Source organism: Myotis daubentonii, chromosome 12, assembly GCF_963259705.1.
Source record: "Myotis daubentonii chromosome 12, mMyoDau2.1, whole genome shotgun sequence".
In the NCBI taxonomy this organism is placed as follows: domain Eukaryota; kingdom Metazoa; phylum Chordata; class Mammalia; order Chiroptera; family Vespertilionidae; genus Myotis; species Myotis daubentonii.
This window is the reverse complement of record NC_081851.1, coordinates 34,664,493-34,681,279: the sequence shown is the minus strand read 5'-3', so window position 1 is coordinate 34,681,279 and position 16,787 is coordinate 34,664,493. Positions and strand designations below refer to the sequence as shown.

At 46.1% G+C, this 16,787-nt stretch overlaps 1 protein-coding gene across 1 annotated transcript in view; it reads left to right on the top strand.

The window, feature by feature from the left end:
- LOC132213172 (semaphorin-4F-like) overlaps positions 1–1,773 on the top strand; it is a 52,939-nt gene extending 51,166 nt beyond the window's left edge. Inside the window, 1 exon segment of the mRNA XM_059659335.1 lies at positions 1–1,773. Coding sequence (XP_059515318.1) covers positions 1–119 — 119 coding nt within the window. The 3' untranslated portion in view covers positions 120–1,773.
- Positions 1,774–16,787: the final 15,014 nt, after the last annotated feature.

Sequence of the window (16,787 nt, the reverse complement as noted above, 5' to 3'; positions counted from 1 at the left end):
AGAGGGGCAGTGGCTTTGGTGGCTTCCCCCCACCTTTTCTGCTTGATCCTTGCCCGAGCCCAGCCCATATTTGGTTAACTGGGGCTCCTCTGGCCACATGTGATGAAACATCCATCTAGGGCTGGGCAAGTGACCACTAGTGCAAGACTGGCCACTGGAATGGAGTGACCATTGAGATGTTGGGGTCACTGGGCCTGGAAAACCATCATGGCCTCTGAGTTCTCTTTGGCCTTTGAGTGATCACTTGACTTCAGTGTCAGCCCTCTCTGGCCCTAGATGGGTTCCAGGCCAGGCCTTTGTCTGTGTCCTGATTCCTGATTCCCATGAGAGATCAGAACTTCTCTCTACAGTGAATCAGGGCTTTTCCCACCCCTGCTCTCTGAACCCCGGTGACCCCTTCAGTCCTGGCCCATTATTTTGGGCCCATAAATTTGGGGCGGGGCATAGGACATAGCTGTGACTTTGCTTCTGGTTTGACCCTGGCCAGAAGGAGGAGCTATGGAGGTGGTTAGAAGCTAATGTGCACTGAGTCCTTGGAGTGGTTTTGATGATTCTTCCAGTTTGTCTAATTCTCTATGGAGAGTGCATGACCCCTCTCCACCCCACTTTTCCTTCTTCCATGAAAGAGCATGTGTACATATGAGTGTTTATAGGACACCTGCCAAATGTGCACGAATGACGGGGCCGTTGCTCAGGTGTATTCATCAGGGTAAGGAGGGGTAAGGTTGGGTGGGGAATTGATTGCAGAACTTTAGACCCTATAGCCAGTGAAGGAATGGCTTTCTAAAAGGAAATAAACAACTGCCCCCACCCCCCCAATCACTTGTGTAGCAGGACAGGTGACCCCATATTTCAGTTTGTTTTTGCCTCCTGGCTGCCACCACTGCCATGCACAGCTGCTCTCTTTCTCTGGCTCGAGTGCAGGCTGGACCCCCTTTTTTGGCTCCCATTAAAAATAAATTTCACAACATTCTAAATATTAGGGAACAACAGAAGGGGAACAGTCAGGAAATACAAGCAGTGTAAAGATAAGTTTGTATCAGTGACTTTACTCAGGTTGACACCCTTGCCCTAAAGCAGTTAGTTCTCCAGTGGGGGTCCATGGACTCCCTGAAATCATATGCAAAATGTTACCTGTATATGTGTGTCTGTGTTTTTCTGGGGGGGATGTTTTATGGCTTTCATCAGATTCTCAAGGCCTTAACACAGTTAAAGGACCACTGCCCCCAAGTCATGACTCCGTTGGCCAAGCTGAGATGGTGCCACTCAGCAGCAGCTCTCTGCCTCAGCCCACCTGCTCTGCGGCCAGCCCCTGGACTTGCAGCTCCTGGATGCTGTCTCATTTCTCCAGACCCTGGAAGCTGAGCTCTGTGCATATTTGAAGACACTATCAACTCTCACTAAACTTAAAGACTTCTTCCAGCTTCACGGCGCGCACTTGCTTTAGGCTTCTCCTGCTCGGTTCTGGTCTTGGCCTGTAAATGTGCCTCATTCATCCCTGATGAGGGAACCCTCCCCAAACACCCTTGAGCTCCAGTTGAAGTTTTCAGCTCTACTTTCCTTGGCTGTCGCCTATGAATTACCCAAAAGTGTCCCCTTGGGTTTGGACTTGTCAGTGGCTATGCCCTAATAAGTGTATGATCTTCAGCAAGTAATCTAACCTAGGAACATTGGTTTACTCATCTGTAAAGTGGGGATAATAATACCTACCTCAAGGTTGCTACAAGGATTAAATGAGAACATGTAAAGTATAAAGCACTATCTATACCAGTAGAGGTGGTTGTATAAAAATTGTACTATTCTGCCATAATCATATAGCTTAACCAAATGGTAACCATGACACATGTATCACTTTAAGCTTCATTTGGTGGAAGGAGCCTCACACAGATGTCATCTCTGGCCAGATAGCAGCCAGTATATAAATCCTGTGGGAGGCAGGTCCTGTGGTTTATTATAATCCTCAGATGTCTGACCTTAGTGACCTTATTAGTCTTTCTCTGTGGGAACGGAGGAAGGTGTGTGTTCTTGGGTTTGTCCTCACTTTACTCTCAAGGTTATTTGTTACTTCCATTTGAGGGAGGAAAGGAGATGAGGAGATGTCAAAGGGGCCTGCGGCCTCTGAGGAGGAGAGTTTTCCAAGTGAGGGGGGAGGGGAGGGGAGGAATTCAAGCATATCAAACTCGTTATGCATCCCCGCCGGCCACGAGTTTGACAGGCTTGGATTAAATCATGGTGGATTTGAGCATTCGCTTCTTGAACAGTGGTTCTGGTTTGAGGAAAATGGGATGAGGAATGTAGGAAAAATGAGGAATGATGGGAATAGACATGAAGTGAGGAAAATCATCTCTTAGTTGGAAAGTTCAAGCTCCAAGAGTAAGTGAGAGCTCAGGAATGTGAAGCCAGCCCCTAGAGAAATAGTGTGAGTAATTGCATTATCTTTGGGGTGTAGGAAGGGAAGAGAGCTGAAGGAGGGTGCAGGATTCCTACAGGGACAATTGTGAGGATTCTGGAAGCCAGAGACCTGGCTGGCTTCACACGGTAAAGAAGGGTGAAGACAGGACTTGTGCCTCACTTCCTGGCCTTCACTCTTAAATACCGCTCTGTTTTTGGCTCTGGTCCCTGATCTCTAAACTGTTACCCTCAGCGTGTCACTCCTATCATTGTCTGCTGCTACCCACTGAAAATAAAGCCAGAAAGAGATGCTCATTATTGGCTCGTATGAACCAAGGGAGCTCTAGCACAGCACTGGCCTAACCCAACAGGAGGTGAACTCACATCTTTTCCCTGGAGACCCCCAGTCCCTCCCTTTCCCCAGCAGCCCAAACTTCACTGGTGGCCTCAGTGATGGCGGGAAACGTTCTTTTGGTATCTGCTGGGTCCTGTCAGTCCTGGCTACTCAGCTTCTGTCAGAGGGGGGAAGTCATGGCTGCAACAAACCATACACAGGTCCTGCCTGTCTCAAGGGTGTAGTGATAAGACTTGCCTTTTTTGGTTGTAGCAGAGGCAAAGTTGGAATTTTGAAAGCTTATTTTTACCAACTAGAGGAAAAACTAGCAATCCTATCTAATAAAATAGAAACATGGTAATTAGCGTATGACTGCTACCCTTCCCATAGGCTAATCAGGGCAATATGCAAATTAACTGCCAGCCAAGATGGCGGCCAGCAGCCAGGCAGCTTGAAACTAACATGAGGCTTGCTTGCTTCAGTGATGGAGGAAACCAACGTTCCCCCTCCTGCCTTGCCGGGCTCTGAGCCTGCAGTTTGAAACATAGTAACAAATATAGACGCTAAACAAAACCCCAGAAACCTGCTTTCAGTGAGCAGGGATCTCAGAGCTGGAGTTATACATTGTTTCGATTATAGAACCTAAACAAACCAGATACCTGCTTTCAGCAGCAGCAGAGGCCTCAGAGCTGGAGCCAGAGCTAAAGCTGGCCATGAATAAAAAAGAAAAAGAAAAAAAGGAGCAGTTGGGAGCTTCAGTCCTCAGCCCCTCACCCAGACTGGCCAGGCACCCCAGTGGGGACCTCCACCCTGAAGGTGTGTGACCAGCTGCAAACAGCCATCATCCCCTCACCCAGGCTGGCCAGGCACCCCAGTGGGGACCCCCACCCTGATCCAGGACACCCTTTAGGGCAAACCAGCCAGCCCCACCCATGCACCAGGCCTCTATCCTATATAGTAAAAGGGTAATATGCCTCCCAGCACTGGGATCAGCAGAGCCGTGAGGCCTCCCAGCACCGGGATCAGCGTGACAAGGGGTAGCGCCCAAACCCCCTGATTGCCCTGTGGCTCTGTGTGTGACAGGGGGTGGGGCCACAACCTCCCTATCCGCCCTGCTCTGTTTGTGACAGGGGAAGGCGCCCCAACCTCCTGATCAGCCCTGCTCGGTGCCTGATACGGGGGAGCTCCCTAACCCCCTGATCGCCCTGCATCTCTGTGTGTGACAGGGTTCGGCACCCCAACCCCCTGCTCGGCCCTGCTCTGTGTGTGACAGGGAGTGGTGCCCAACTCCCCCCCGCACCCCCCCCCCCACGGGCCCTGCTCTGTGTGTGATGGGGTAGAGCCATAACCTCCCCATCGGCCCTGCCCTGAGTGTGACAGTGGCGGCGCCCCAACCCCCTGATCTGCCCTGCTCTGTGTGTGACAGGGGGCGGTGCCCCAACTCCCCTATCGGCCCTACTCTGTGAGTGACAGGGGGGAGCTCCTCAACCCCCTGATGGGCCCTGCTCTGTGCGTGACAGGGGGGAGCTCCCAACCCCCTGATCGGCCCTGCTCTGTGCGTGACAGGTTAAGGAGCCCCAACCCCCCTGATAGGCCCTGCTCTGTGGGTGACGGGGTGGTGCCGCAACCTCCCCATCGACCCTGCCTTGAGTGTGACAGGAGGCGGTGGCCCAACCCCCCAATCGGCCCTACCCTGAGCGTGACTGAGGGTGGCATCGCAACATCCCATCCGCCCTGCTCTGTGCATGACAGGGGGCGGCACCCCAACGCCCCAATTGGCCCTGCTCTGAGCCCGACCAGGGACTGCACCTAGGGATTAGGCCTGCCCTCTGCCACCCGGGAGCAGGCCTAATCCAGCAGGGCGTTATCTCCTGAGGGGTCCCAGACTGTGAGAGGGCACAGGCCGGGCTGAGGGACCCCCCCTTCCCCCCGAGTGCACAAATTTTTGTACACCGGGCCTCTAGTAATAGTATAAGAAATCTTTCTGCAGTTTTTAAATTTTCTCTAGTAGGCCCCAGGACAGGCCTCTCTGTGACATGGAAACTTGTGTGACCAGTAGACAACAGGTGTGGTTCCAGACAGGTCCATCTCGACTGATGTGAAACACCAGGTCCTGGTTGAGGTGGGGAACGGCAAGCAATAGGGAAGGGTCTAGTTTCCTGAGGATGTCAGATGGGGCCAGGGGTCAGGTTAAGAGGGCTGCTTCAGGCCCAGTGGAGAAATAAGTGCAAGCCAAGAACTCTTCCTCTCTTTTCTTTCTCCTTGGTTCCCAGCCCATGGGACTGGTGTTTAGGGCTACAGATGCATCTTGGCCCTGCCCACTGGTGGGTGTGGCACTCCTCATTTATGACAGAGTTGGCACTCCGAGACTTGGCAGTGCTGGACCACAAGCTAAAGGCTTTCACCACCTGCAGCTGGAACCATGATTGGGGGCAGGAAGAATCAGCAACTGATGCTGGATCCAAAGACCAACATCTCACCCTCAGGTTGAAGCAAGACCTTTGAGTTGAGGCTGGCAATAAAGTTCTTCCAGGACTGAGGTTCACACTAGGCACTCTCTGAGGGGTAAGTGTTGAGGAAGCTGGTTAGATTTCTCTGGTCAGAGGCTGAGGCAGAGAGCTCCTGGGGAAAGCTCAGGCCTGCATAGGCATACGTTGTATCTGTCAAGTGAGGGGCTCCAATTAGCCTCAGATGGAGTTCCTAGAGTTCTCCCCTGCAAGCCCAGGAATGCAAACAGTCAACACACATTTTTAGTATTCTCCTTTCAAGACATGCTTACTCACGTATGATAGGTTAGCTCCTATTCCTTTGTCTATAAGAAGCGAGGGGGCGGAAGTGTCCCTTGCCTGAGGTGAGAGTGGGGATGGCTGTTTTAGTCTTTGAGTGACGTAGACCTGTGCTGTGTTTCCACGCTGTTTCTCCAGAAGTGACACAAGCTCTGTGGGATGGAGGGGTGGATGCTGGAGAGTCAGGACCTTGAGGATGAGGGTGAAGAATGCCATACTTTAGTGTGAAAGGATGGAGCTGCTGCCCATTAGCTGAGTGGTTCGGAGAATGAGCTTCTCAGCAGCAGCAGTCAGGGGAACCAGACTCTTCTGTCCTTTGCTGGGAGCCACACGAGTCCCATGAATTCATATTCAATTCTAGGGAGAAAGATGGCCACCCTCAAGATGCCTGAGATAAAATATTTTTTATTCAGAAGTGACTAGGAGTTCAGGTTAAATTGATTCACAGAAATAATGTTTATTTGTCCCCTGTGAGTTTGTAGAGAAACATTCATGTCTACTGTAACATCAGCATTTCTAAAATTAGCTGAGTCTGGATTATGAACTGGCCTATAGACTGAGGGAACAGAACTAGCTGTAGAAGGGTAGAGTTGAATGGCTTCTTCTAAAGTGAAGAAGCCATTTCTTCTAAGGTAGCTTCTCCCAACACATAGCCATGAAATTAACCTTTTATCAACACTTAAAACCTATAGTCTCTCAAATTTACTGGATTTAGGCAATTTGCCTATGATTTCATCATCCTATATAATAACAGCCTAATATGCTAAGTGTTTGGTCATCCGGTTGGCTGTTCAACTAATCATGGCATAATATGCTAAAGATATGCTAAGGCCACTCAACCACTTGCTATGATGTGCGTTTACCACCAGGTGGAAGATGCTCTGACTGGTAGGTGAGCTTGCTTCTGGGGTCCAGCCAGTCAGGACTGAGCGAGATGGGCCAGACATGCCCTGGAGCCCTCCTGCGGTCCCTCCCTGGCTGGCCAACCTCCCTCTTCCCCGATTGTGCACCAGTGTGGTCCCTCGGCCTGGCCTGCACCCTGTGGCAATCTGGGATACCTTGGGAGATGTTGAAGAGCTGTTTTTGGCCTGATCCCGCAGGGCAGGCTGAGGGACCCCACTGGTGCATGAATTTGTGCACCGGGCCTCTAGTAATACTATAACTCATCATAGATTGTGATCACCTTGCAATTCCCAGGTGTTCTAGATAACAAACCAAAGTGTCTGCATCCCTGGCATTCTCCCACCTCACAAGACACCAGCATCTGCTAAGGCCATGCTGGGATGTGATGGACTGAGAAAAAACAAGATCACTCCATAATCATGTCTGCACACCGACAAAACCATGAAAATGACCAGGCATCCACCTGTTCCGGCTGGAGGAGTGGCTGCTGCTGCTTTACCAATCCTTCACCTGCTCCAGTCATCCCACTGTCTGGATGAGACTTAGTAAGACACCCAGTCATAGAATTACCCCACTTCCTGGCAAAACCCCACGCAGAGCAAATCTCTGCTTCCTTAAAGCCTCCTGCAAACCCTAGTGCAAGCCCTAAGTTCCTTCTTGAATAGCCTCTTCCTGAAACGTCCCACAGTTCCCCATGAGTTTGTAATATATATTTCCATAGTCATAAAGTGTATGGAATAATACACACAGAATTGTTAGCAATGGTTATCCCAGATGAAAAATTTTCACATTAAAAAAAATATTTTATTGATTTTTTTACAGAGAAGAAGGGAGAGGGATAGAGAGTTAGAAACATCAATGAGAGAGAAACATTGATCAGCTGCCTCCTGCATACTCCCTACTGGGGATGTGCCCACAACCAGGGTACAAGTCCTTGACCAGAATCAAACCTGGGACCCTTGAGTCTGCAGGCCGACACTCTATCCACTGAGCCAAACCGGTTAGGGCAAATTTTCACCTTTTAAAAAAATATATTTTTATTCATTTCAGAGAGGAAGGGAGAAGGAGAAAAATAGAAACATTGATGATGAGAGAAAATCATTGATTGGCTGCCTCTTGCAGCCTCACACCTGCATCAAGCCTGCAACCTGGGCATGTGCCCTGACTGGGAATTGAACTGGGGACCTCCTGGTTCATAGGTAGACACTCAACCACTGAGCTGCATCAGCTGGGCAATTTTTACCATTTTTTTTAAAAAAATATGCATGGAAAGAGAGACAGGAGAAGAAATGAAAAGAAAACAAAGGAGAAGAATGAACTGTGAGTGATGATGACATTCTCTGGGGTAGTGGCTCTAAACTAAGTGTTGATAGTGATTTTATTGGACGATATTTATTTTCTACAATTAATTTTTTAAATATATTTTATTGATTTTTTACAGAGAGGAATGGAGAGGGAGAGAGAGTTAGAAACACAGATGAGAGAGAAACATTGATCAGCTGCCTCCTGCACGCCCTCCACTGGGGATGTGCCCACAACCAACGTACATGTTCCTGACCGGAATCGAACCCAGGACCCTTGTTTCCGCAGGCCGACGTTCTATTCACTGAGCCAAACCGGTCAGGGCTACAATTAATTTTCATTACAATTGAACATGAAGAAAAAGTTATTTTTAAATGTGTGAAAATCATGATTTTTCCAAGGAAAATACTCTGTTTTTAATTTTAACATTTGCAATGACATCTTGTGCCTGACTCAAATTGTATATAAGTCATGGCTGGTTTGAAGACTTCTGATTTTCCAGGTCAGTTGCAGTACAGTGTAATAGGTGTCACTCGCTCCCTGAGAATGGCATATTGCTAATGCTGGCTGGAAGCCCTCTCTGAGCTGTGCCCAATTCTAGATCAATTACCTGTCTGCAAGATATACCTAATGTCTAATCTTTGAGTTATGCACTTGTACTTGTAATTTTACATAGTACTTGTAATTATAAGTACTATGTACTTGTAACTTTCCTTCCTCTTGTAATTTTAACCCAATAAGAATTATCACTACAGTAAAGCACACATTCCTTTTATAGGCAGAGCTTTCACATAGCCACCCTATCTTCAAAGTAGTCTTTTGAAGTACTTCAGGCAGGTATATGTACTTCATTTTACAGAGGAGAAAAATGAAGTTAGACAGAAAACTGAAGTTAATAATAGTTTCTTGGTCCAGTTTTCTTTTCCCTTCATTGGTTAGTTCTATGCAGTAAAAGAATACTACTTGTGCTTTAAATATATTGGTATATAAATGTATCAACAGTAAAAATACATTTGGATTAGTTTCTGAGAAATGCCATTCAAATGATGAGAGCTGACCCATGCTGCTTGTGCAGTGTGGTTGTGCGAAAGCTTCTGATGGATGCATGGCAAAAAGGAGCCCTCCTCACTGGGACAGGGTAGGCAGTCTTCAGATGTCTGGGACTTCTTTGAAAACACCTGGCACTCTTGGGGAGCATGCTGAAAGGGACCCATGTTCATCTGTGAGGTGGGGTTTACATTAAAAGCATCAGTTATTGTACTCCGAGGTATATCAGACACACGGGGCTGTTTGCTTCTCCCCTCTGAGGTCTCACACTTTTCCAATTCCTACATGTGGTCATTCTCAGAATCTCACTTCCTGATGCTTGCCTTGTAGATGCTGCTTTCCTTTTTTCTTGTTTGCTCTTCCTCAAATGTTATGGATTTAGAAAGCAAATGACCAAGATGAGCCTGACAGGGAGCTGGTTTTGGAGAGATAGGAATGACTATACCAATATTTTAAAAGTCTCAAGATAATCAAGGCCAGCCTTAATCTCAGCCTACTGAGTCACCCTGAGACTTGGTTGCTCACTCCAATGCTGTGGCAATTTGGAAAGAATGCTCCAGGCTGGAAGGAGGGAGTCCAGCCATATGGAGCTGACCTGACCATCCTCTCACAGAGTGGTGGTCTCTGGCCCAGGAGAGATTAGAAGAAGAGGCTCCAGGGAGCAGCTGCTAGATTATGACTCAAGTTGAAACAGGGAGATGGCAAATCCAGCCCTCTTTCCAGCAGATATTGAGACCAAATAAGGACCTTCTTACAACCTCAGGGGTGCAGAATGGACAATCATTAAGAGGACTGAATGCACCACATATAGCCAGGCAATGTTTCTACAATGAGATGGGCAATAAAAAATGTAGGTTCAGACACAAAATGGTGGCCAACAGGAATGAGGTAGCAGAATGAGGTCAACCAGCCATTTGAGGTACAGGGCTGAGACCCTCAGGATGGGCACAGATGAGGGATATTTAAGACCCCCAAGAGACCCGGGATCAGGTTACTGGACCTGGCATGCTGTGCTCATGACCTTCAGCCCAGTAGTGGGGCAGAGCAGCCTGGCTTATGGAGGCTTGAGGCTGGAAGAGTGATTTCCAAATCCACCCACTGGGGAGGCAAAAGCTTCTTCTGTGTGACCACAAGGAAGAGCCCCATTAACTTTGGAGAAGGTGGGCAGCCTTAGAGGATGAAGCTAGGACTAGGTGTGGGTGCTGATGCCAGGGCCCATGGTCACCTTGGGAATCAGGCCCAGACTAGGCCTTTCTGGAATCCACAGATCTAGGGCTCCCCTTTCTCAGGGAAGTAACTAGGTGGAGCAGACCAATCTGTTTTTTCAAGGAGGTGGGGATGGGTTGGAAAGGGGCCTTATGTCACAAACACTAACCACTTTGGGAGAAACACAGCTCCTAATGAACTTGAAATGAGTTTTGCATGCACATCCATGTGGGTTTGTTTGTGAGTAAAACAGATTTATTGCTTTTTCAATTATATAAATATGCTTATTATGAAGCATTCAGAAAATCCTGAAAAGTATAGAAAAATACGAGCCACCTGGAACTCTATAGGCCAGATACATAATCTCTAAAAATATTTTGGTAATTTCCTTCCTGATTTCTCTCTATGTATATATTCAACATAGTATACACATGTATATTTCAAATTAAATCATGGTATAAAACTGGCTGTAACCTGCTTCTTCCCTTTGGTACTCTATCTTGGACACTTTCCCACAACAATTCATGTGGTTCTACACCATCGTCTTTGGTAGCTGTACAGAATCCTATTGCCTGATATTTCTTATTTTCTTTTATTTAAAAAAATATGTTTTTATTGATTTCAGAGAGAAAGGTAGAGGGAGAAAGAGAGATAGAAACATCAATGATGAGAGAAAATCATTGATTGGCTGCCTCCTACATGCCCCCTACCAGGGATAAAATCCATAATCGGGGCATGTACCCTGACTGGGAATCGAACCATGATCCCCTGGTTGCTAGGCCGACGCTCAATCACTGAGCCACACCAGTTGGACTGATATTTCTTATTTTAATGAATCCTCTATTGCTTAACATCACATCATCTGGACATAATGATAAATCTGTATTCCCATTCTGCATCTAACAATGACTTGGGAAAGGCTGACCTGTGGGGATATGTCCTGATGGTTAACGACAGTACCCTCAGCTTCTGGACTATTCTTTTAAATAACAGCTCTGTGCTGCTAGTTCCATTTTAACAAATGCTTCTGGAACATCTGCCATGTGGAAGGCATGAGGCTAGTTGCTTGCTAGCCTCATGTAGGAAATATAGAAGTGTAAAGCAAGGCTCATATCTGGGCAAATTGAAGCCTCTGCTTGCAAAACAATGTGTTAGTTGACTGGTAAACCTTAAAAATACGTACTGCAACCCGATAATTTTGCCAAACTGACGTTCCAAGAGTGGGACTAAATACCTTAACAACATTAATACAATCAATCAAGTCTGGGTTCTACTCCTTCCTGCCACTCCTACACCACACACTAAAGTAAATGTCAAGACTATAGCTCATTAAACATCTAAATCAAGTCATGGGAACACTAGCAACATGAGAGTATTTGTTTCTATTGTGGAGAAATAACTTTATAAGAATTGAAGCTATAGCAAAAACCATAAAGAAAAAGATTGATAGATAATATTGGAAAACTTCAAAAAAGAATGAACTTCAATAAGAATACAATAAAATTATATGTGTAGATGTAATTGATGATATAAAACATTATAAAAACATTTAAAGTTTTACAATGAGCAAGCATTACTTTTATGATAAAAAATAATGGTCACAGTAATATAAACTCAAGTTAAAAAAAATCTTATTTAAATAATAAGAAAACAATACCTGAGTCTAAATATACTGGTCACCAATATAAACCAATAATATGCGTGATGGTATAGTAAACTCCATGTCTGCAGAGAGGAGAAGGTGAAGAAAGGAAAAAAAGTAAGAAAGTAATGAAAATGTCTATCATGTTCATATCCTTCAGCCTAGTTATCTCCCTCCTAAGAATTTATTTGAAAGAAAATATTCTTAAGGCTAGAGAAGCTAAGTGTCTGAGGAGCTCCAACATAATAGGGAAATGGTCAACTAACCCATAGGGGATATATGCAATGAAATAGTATTCAGTCATGAAAATAATCATTAAAAGACTTTAAGGCCACAGGCTTAGAAAGTCATGTTACATAACAATAGCAGAAATTGACCCCCACAAGTATTCCACTTCTGGAAAAGAAAGTTCTTATCTTCAGGGCCTGGAAGTAAACATGGATAAATGAAATTAGTTGTGTTTGGAGGAGAGTAATTAGAATTTTTTTTAAATTTAAAAATGTGAAGTTTTGGGACAAAAATGATTTTTAAAGAAAATTGTGCTCCTGGGATATCTGGGTGTCTCAGTGGGTTATGCCAACACTGTCTACACCAGCATCAAGCACTGGCCAGATGGGACAGCAGAGCCATCTCCTCTTATAGCTGGGCCCAGACCCAATCTTGGAGCTGGTGTCTTACATTCATAAAACTCCTCCCTCTTCCTTTAGCCTTTAGCCTAGCCTTCTCTCCACTCTCTCCTACAATGTGCAACCTTTAGGGGATAGCAGCACCAAAAAGCCACAGGCACAGTGCACTGCCCTCTTGGCTCCTCTTCAATCCCAGACTTGCCCTTGTCTCTCATGACACAGCAGGGCAACCCAGCTCATGCAGTTTCTATGTGCTGTACTCACGGGTTTTTATTGCATTCCCATTGCCCTTAACAGAAGTACTGCCAAATGAATCAATCGAGCAGTACCAGACTTTGTCGTATAGAAAGTGATTACTCAAGAAACAGGATGCTGCATTTACTCTTTATATGACCAAATTGCTTTCTAAAATGAGTAATCCAAGTTAAAGTACAAATTTAAAAGCTTCTTGCCGAAACCGGTTTGGCTCAGTGGATAGAGCGTCGGCCTGCGGACTCAAGGGTCCCGGGTTCGATTCCAGTCAAGGGCATGTACCTTGGTTGCGGGCATATCCCCAATGGGAGATGTGCAAGAGGCAGCTGATCGATGTTTCTCTCTCATCGATGTTTCTAACTCTCTATCTCTCTCCCTTCCTCTCTGTAAAAATATATTTAAAAAAATAAAAAAATAAAAGCTTCTGAACAAAGCCTAAGAGAGAAGCACAGGGTCATGGACAATTGCCAAATGTAATCCAAGAATGAGGAGTAACCTAATATGGGTTGTAAGATTCTGGGAATTCTCTGGACAATGGTGCTCAGTGAACTTGCAATCATTTGTATAAGCAAAAGGGCACAGAAGGTAGCGATGATATAAAACAGGGAGCGATCCAGGAAAGAATCTTATTTATAGAAGAGTGGGGCTGGAAGGAACTGAGAGCCCACAGGGCTACTGTCTCCTGTCTTTCAGTTGAGGAAATTCAGGGCGGTCAGAGGCCCAGCCAGGGTCATAGTCACCCAGTGAGCACTCTTTGCCTCTCTGGAATGCATTCTAGAGGGTTTCCCCCCCCCCCCTTTATTAATTTATTTTTTGCTAAGTTAAAACATTCACATGACTTAAAAGTAAAAATATAAAAAGGTGTAATTGAAAAGCCCCCCTCCCACCTCTCATTAAATTTCTTATGTAACTTTCTAGTGACTCTTTGTGAAAATACAAGCAAATATAAAAATATTAAAAAGTGCATTCTTATTTCCCACTCTTTCTAACAAGGTGTGTCAAGGAGATCTTCCCACATCAATGCATAGAAAGCTTCCTTGTTCCATTTTAAGATACTGAGCTGTAAGGATGTACCATAGTATATTCCACTAGTCCCTATTTATAAATGCTTGGGTTATTTCTAATCCTTGTGTTTTCCCTATAATCTGGTATATATGTCATCTCATAGGAATCTAGGTGTTCCCTACGTGTGGGATAAATTCCCAGAAATGGGTTTGTGTGGTCATCACATGAGTTGTTAGATATTGCAAATTGCCTTCCACATAAACAGAGTAGAAGAGTTAGTCTTTGTTGCAGAGCTGTTCCCAGACTATGTTCTGCTTGGATTGATCTTAAATTTTCTTTCATCATTTGAGTAAATACCAGAAGGCATCAATTGAGGGCCATTAGTCCTGAGGCTAACATGCTGGGTAACACGGGGACTTAAAACATTGGCATAGCTAGTGCATGATACACAGTCCAGAGTATCAGTGTCTCTCACCCCAAATTAGCTCTTCCCTGCCCTTCTTGAGACACCGATGCTTGACATGGCTTTGGATGTGGGTTACCAGGTGGTCAGTTCTAATTTTATCCTCAGAGTGATCCTTTGGGATGAGAAGTAGTTACCATGATTTCCATTTGACAGATGAAGAAACCGAGGCACAGAGGGGTGAGACAGCACTCTCTTATTGCCCTCTCCTCTTTTGGAGTGTAACTCAGATGTAAGAGATGTAAGATTGATGTCTTGATGAACTGGAGAGCATTTTTATTTATTTCTTAGCAATACAAAAGATAAATATTTATTCAGAACAAAACTTTTAAGAATGGATTTTACATTCTCCTGAGAACATTTTAAGAGGGGAGAATTTTGAACTGGGGAGATGCAGGTCATGTAGTGAGAATAGAATATTGAAGGCTGGCTCTAGGGTCTGGGCTTAAGCAAGAAGACAGAAACAATCTTTAGTTCAAATTCACCTTAAAACCTGGTGTGCTGTGTCTTTGATGTTTCCTGAGGCCATGGACTGGCCCTTTTTCATTTTAATACCTGGTACTTCTAGAAATTTGCAGGGCCTAGAGCAAGAGTACAAATTAAAATGCCAGCCTTCTGCCACCCCAGTTTATTACCCTTAACCTTCAGGAAAAATTGCTGATTAACATCTTTGGTGTCTAAACTCTTTACTTAGATGAGAGAGAGCGTGGGTGGGGGCCAGGGACTCTTCCAAGTGCTTTAAAAGTATTCAATTATTTCTTCCTCAAGAAACCCTAGGACGTAGGCACTATTACTATATTTACTAGGGGCCCGGTGCACGAAATTCGTGCACTGGGTGTGGGGGGGGGGCGGGGGGGGAGTGTCCCTCAGCCCAGCCTGCCCCCTCTCACATACTGGGAAGCCCTCAGGCGTTGACCCCCATCACCCTCCAATCACAGGATCGGCCCCTTGCCCAGGCCTGACGCCTCTGGCCTAGGCGTCCGGCCCGGGCAGCGGGGACCCACAGCTGCAGCGGCCCCGCGATCGTGGGCTTCGCTTTAGGCCCAGGCAAGGGACCCCTAGCTCCTGGGACTGCCAGCTTCGACCGTGCCCAGCTCCCATCGCTGGTTCCACCCCTACTTCCTGCTATCACTGGCCATGGCGGAAAAGGCACCTGATTCTCCGATCATGGCTGGGGGGCAGGGCAAAGGCGACCCCAGCTCTTAGCTCCCCCCTGGGTTTCCGATCACTGTCAGTGGCAGGGGGCTTCTTCCTGCTTTCCCTTTCGCCTCCCTGCATTGTGCCTACATATGCAAATTAACCACCATCTTGTTGGCAGTTAACTGCCAATCTTAGTTGGCAGTTAACTGCCAATCTTAGTTGGCAGTTAATTTGCATATAGCCCTGATTAGCCAATGAAAAGGGTATCGTCGTACACCAATTACCATTTTTCTCTTTTATTAGTATAGATGAGAAAACTGAGGCACAGAGAAGATCAGTCACTTGCTCAAGGTTTTCAGCTGATAAATTAAAGAGCAGAGTTGGGATTAGAATCGCAAGTAGCTGGTTCCAGAGTCCAAGCTCCTAAGTTTCTTCAGTAAGAGAGAATGAAGAAAACTCGTAGAGCAAAGGAAAGAAGGAAACTAAAGAGAGTCCTAATAGTGTTTGAGTCCCTGGTTCTATTCCAGTGATGGCGAACCTTTAAAGCTCAGCGTGTCAGCATTTTGAAAAACCCTAATTTAACTCTGGTGCCGTGTCACATATAGAAATTTTTTGATATTTGCAACCATAGTAAAACAAAGACTTATACTTTTGATATTTATTTTATATATTTAAATGCCACTTAACAAAGAAAACTCAACCAAAAAAATGAGTTCCCGTGTCATCTCTGACACGCATGTCATAGGTTCACCATCACTGTTCTGGTCCTTGACGTCTGAGCTTTCCTGGTGCCTGCATTCTTGAGACTTAATGCTTCAGCTCTGCCTTTAATGCTGTGGGGTACCCCAGTGTCATTCCAATAGAAAGTGAAACTGGAGAGATCCAGCTGGAGGGGCTGAGTTGTTCCTGGGAAACTGAGGCTTCACTGAGCCCTGATGTCTTGGGACCTCTGATGGGTAGGGAATGGCCTGGCCACAGGGAACTGTGTAGGATTCCTGCTGCCTTGCTTGTGGGAGAGGCTGTGACTGTGAGGTTCCTGAGGCAGACAGAGCATGGGCTGCCAGCTGTAGTAATCTCTTTTGAACTTGCTTTTCCGGGCCTCCCCCCATGCTCCTTCCCTCGAGTCCTTGTGGGTTCACCCACTGCCTGCCTGAGCTGGGACACTCTGAGTATCAGTTCCTTCTTGTTTACCTCTCTCCCTTCTCCAGCCTGGGGCCTACTAGCAATTGTTTCAGCCACATTCTCATCAAGGACCCACCCCTAGCTCTCCCCATGCTCTTCTTGCCAGGCCATTTCCCAACCGTGAAGTGGCCCTCCTATTTGTTTTCTCTGCTGGAGTTCAGCTAGAGAAAATTCCACAGCAGGGTGACTGGTTCTGGAATGAATTTATGATTTCCAACCTCAATGCTGCTTCTCAATGCTGCTAAAAAAAAATCCTTGTCCCCCATCCCTCAGTCCATACTTTTCAGGCACCCTGTGCTAAGAACTCCAAGCTCTAGCTAGCTCCTTGAGCCCCCTCCCCCCTCATGCTCCGCAAAGGTCACCTTTACAGCGAGGGACAGGGATGGGCGGCTGCACATTGGTTGAGTGATTAATGAAGGTGGTGCATGCTATGCCCAGAATATGAAAAGAAAGGCAATAAGAGGGATCTCATATCACAGTATGAAATTGGCTTCAGATCTGAGATATG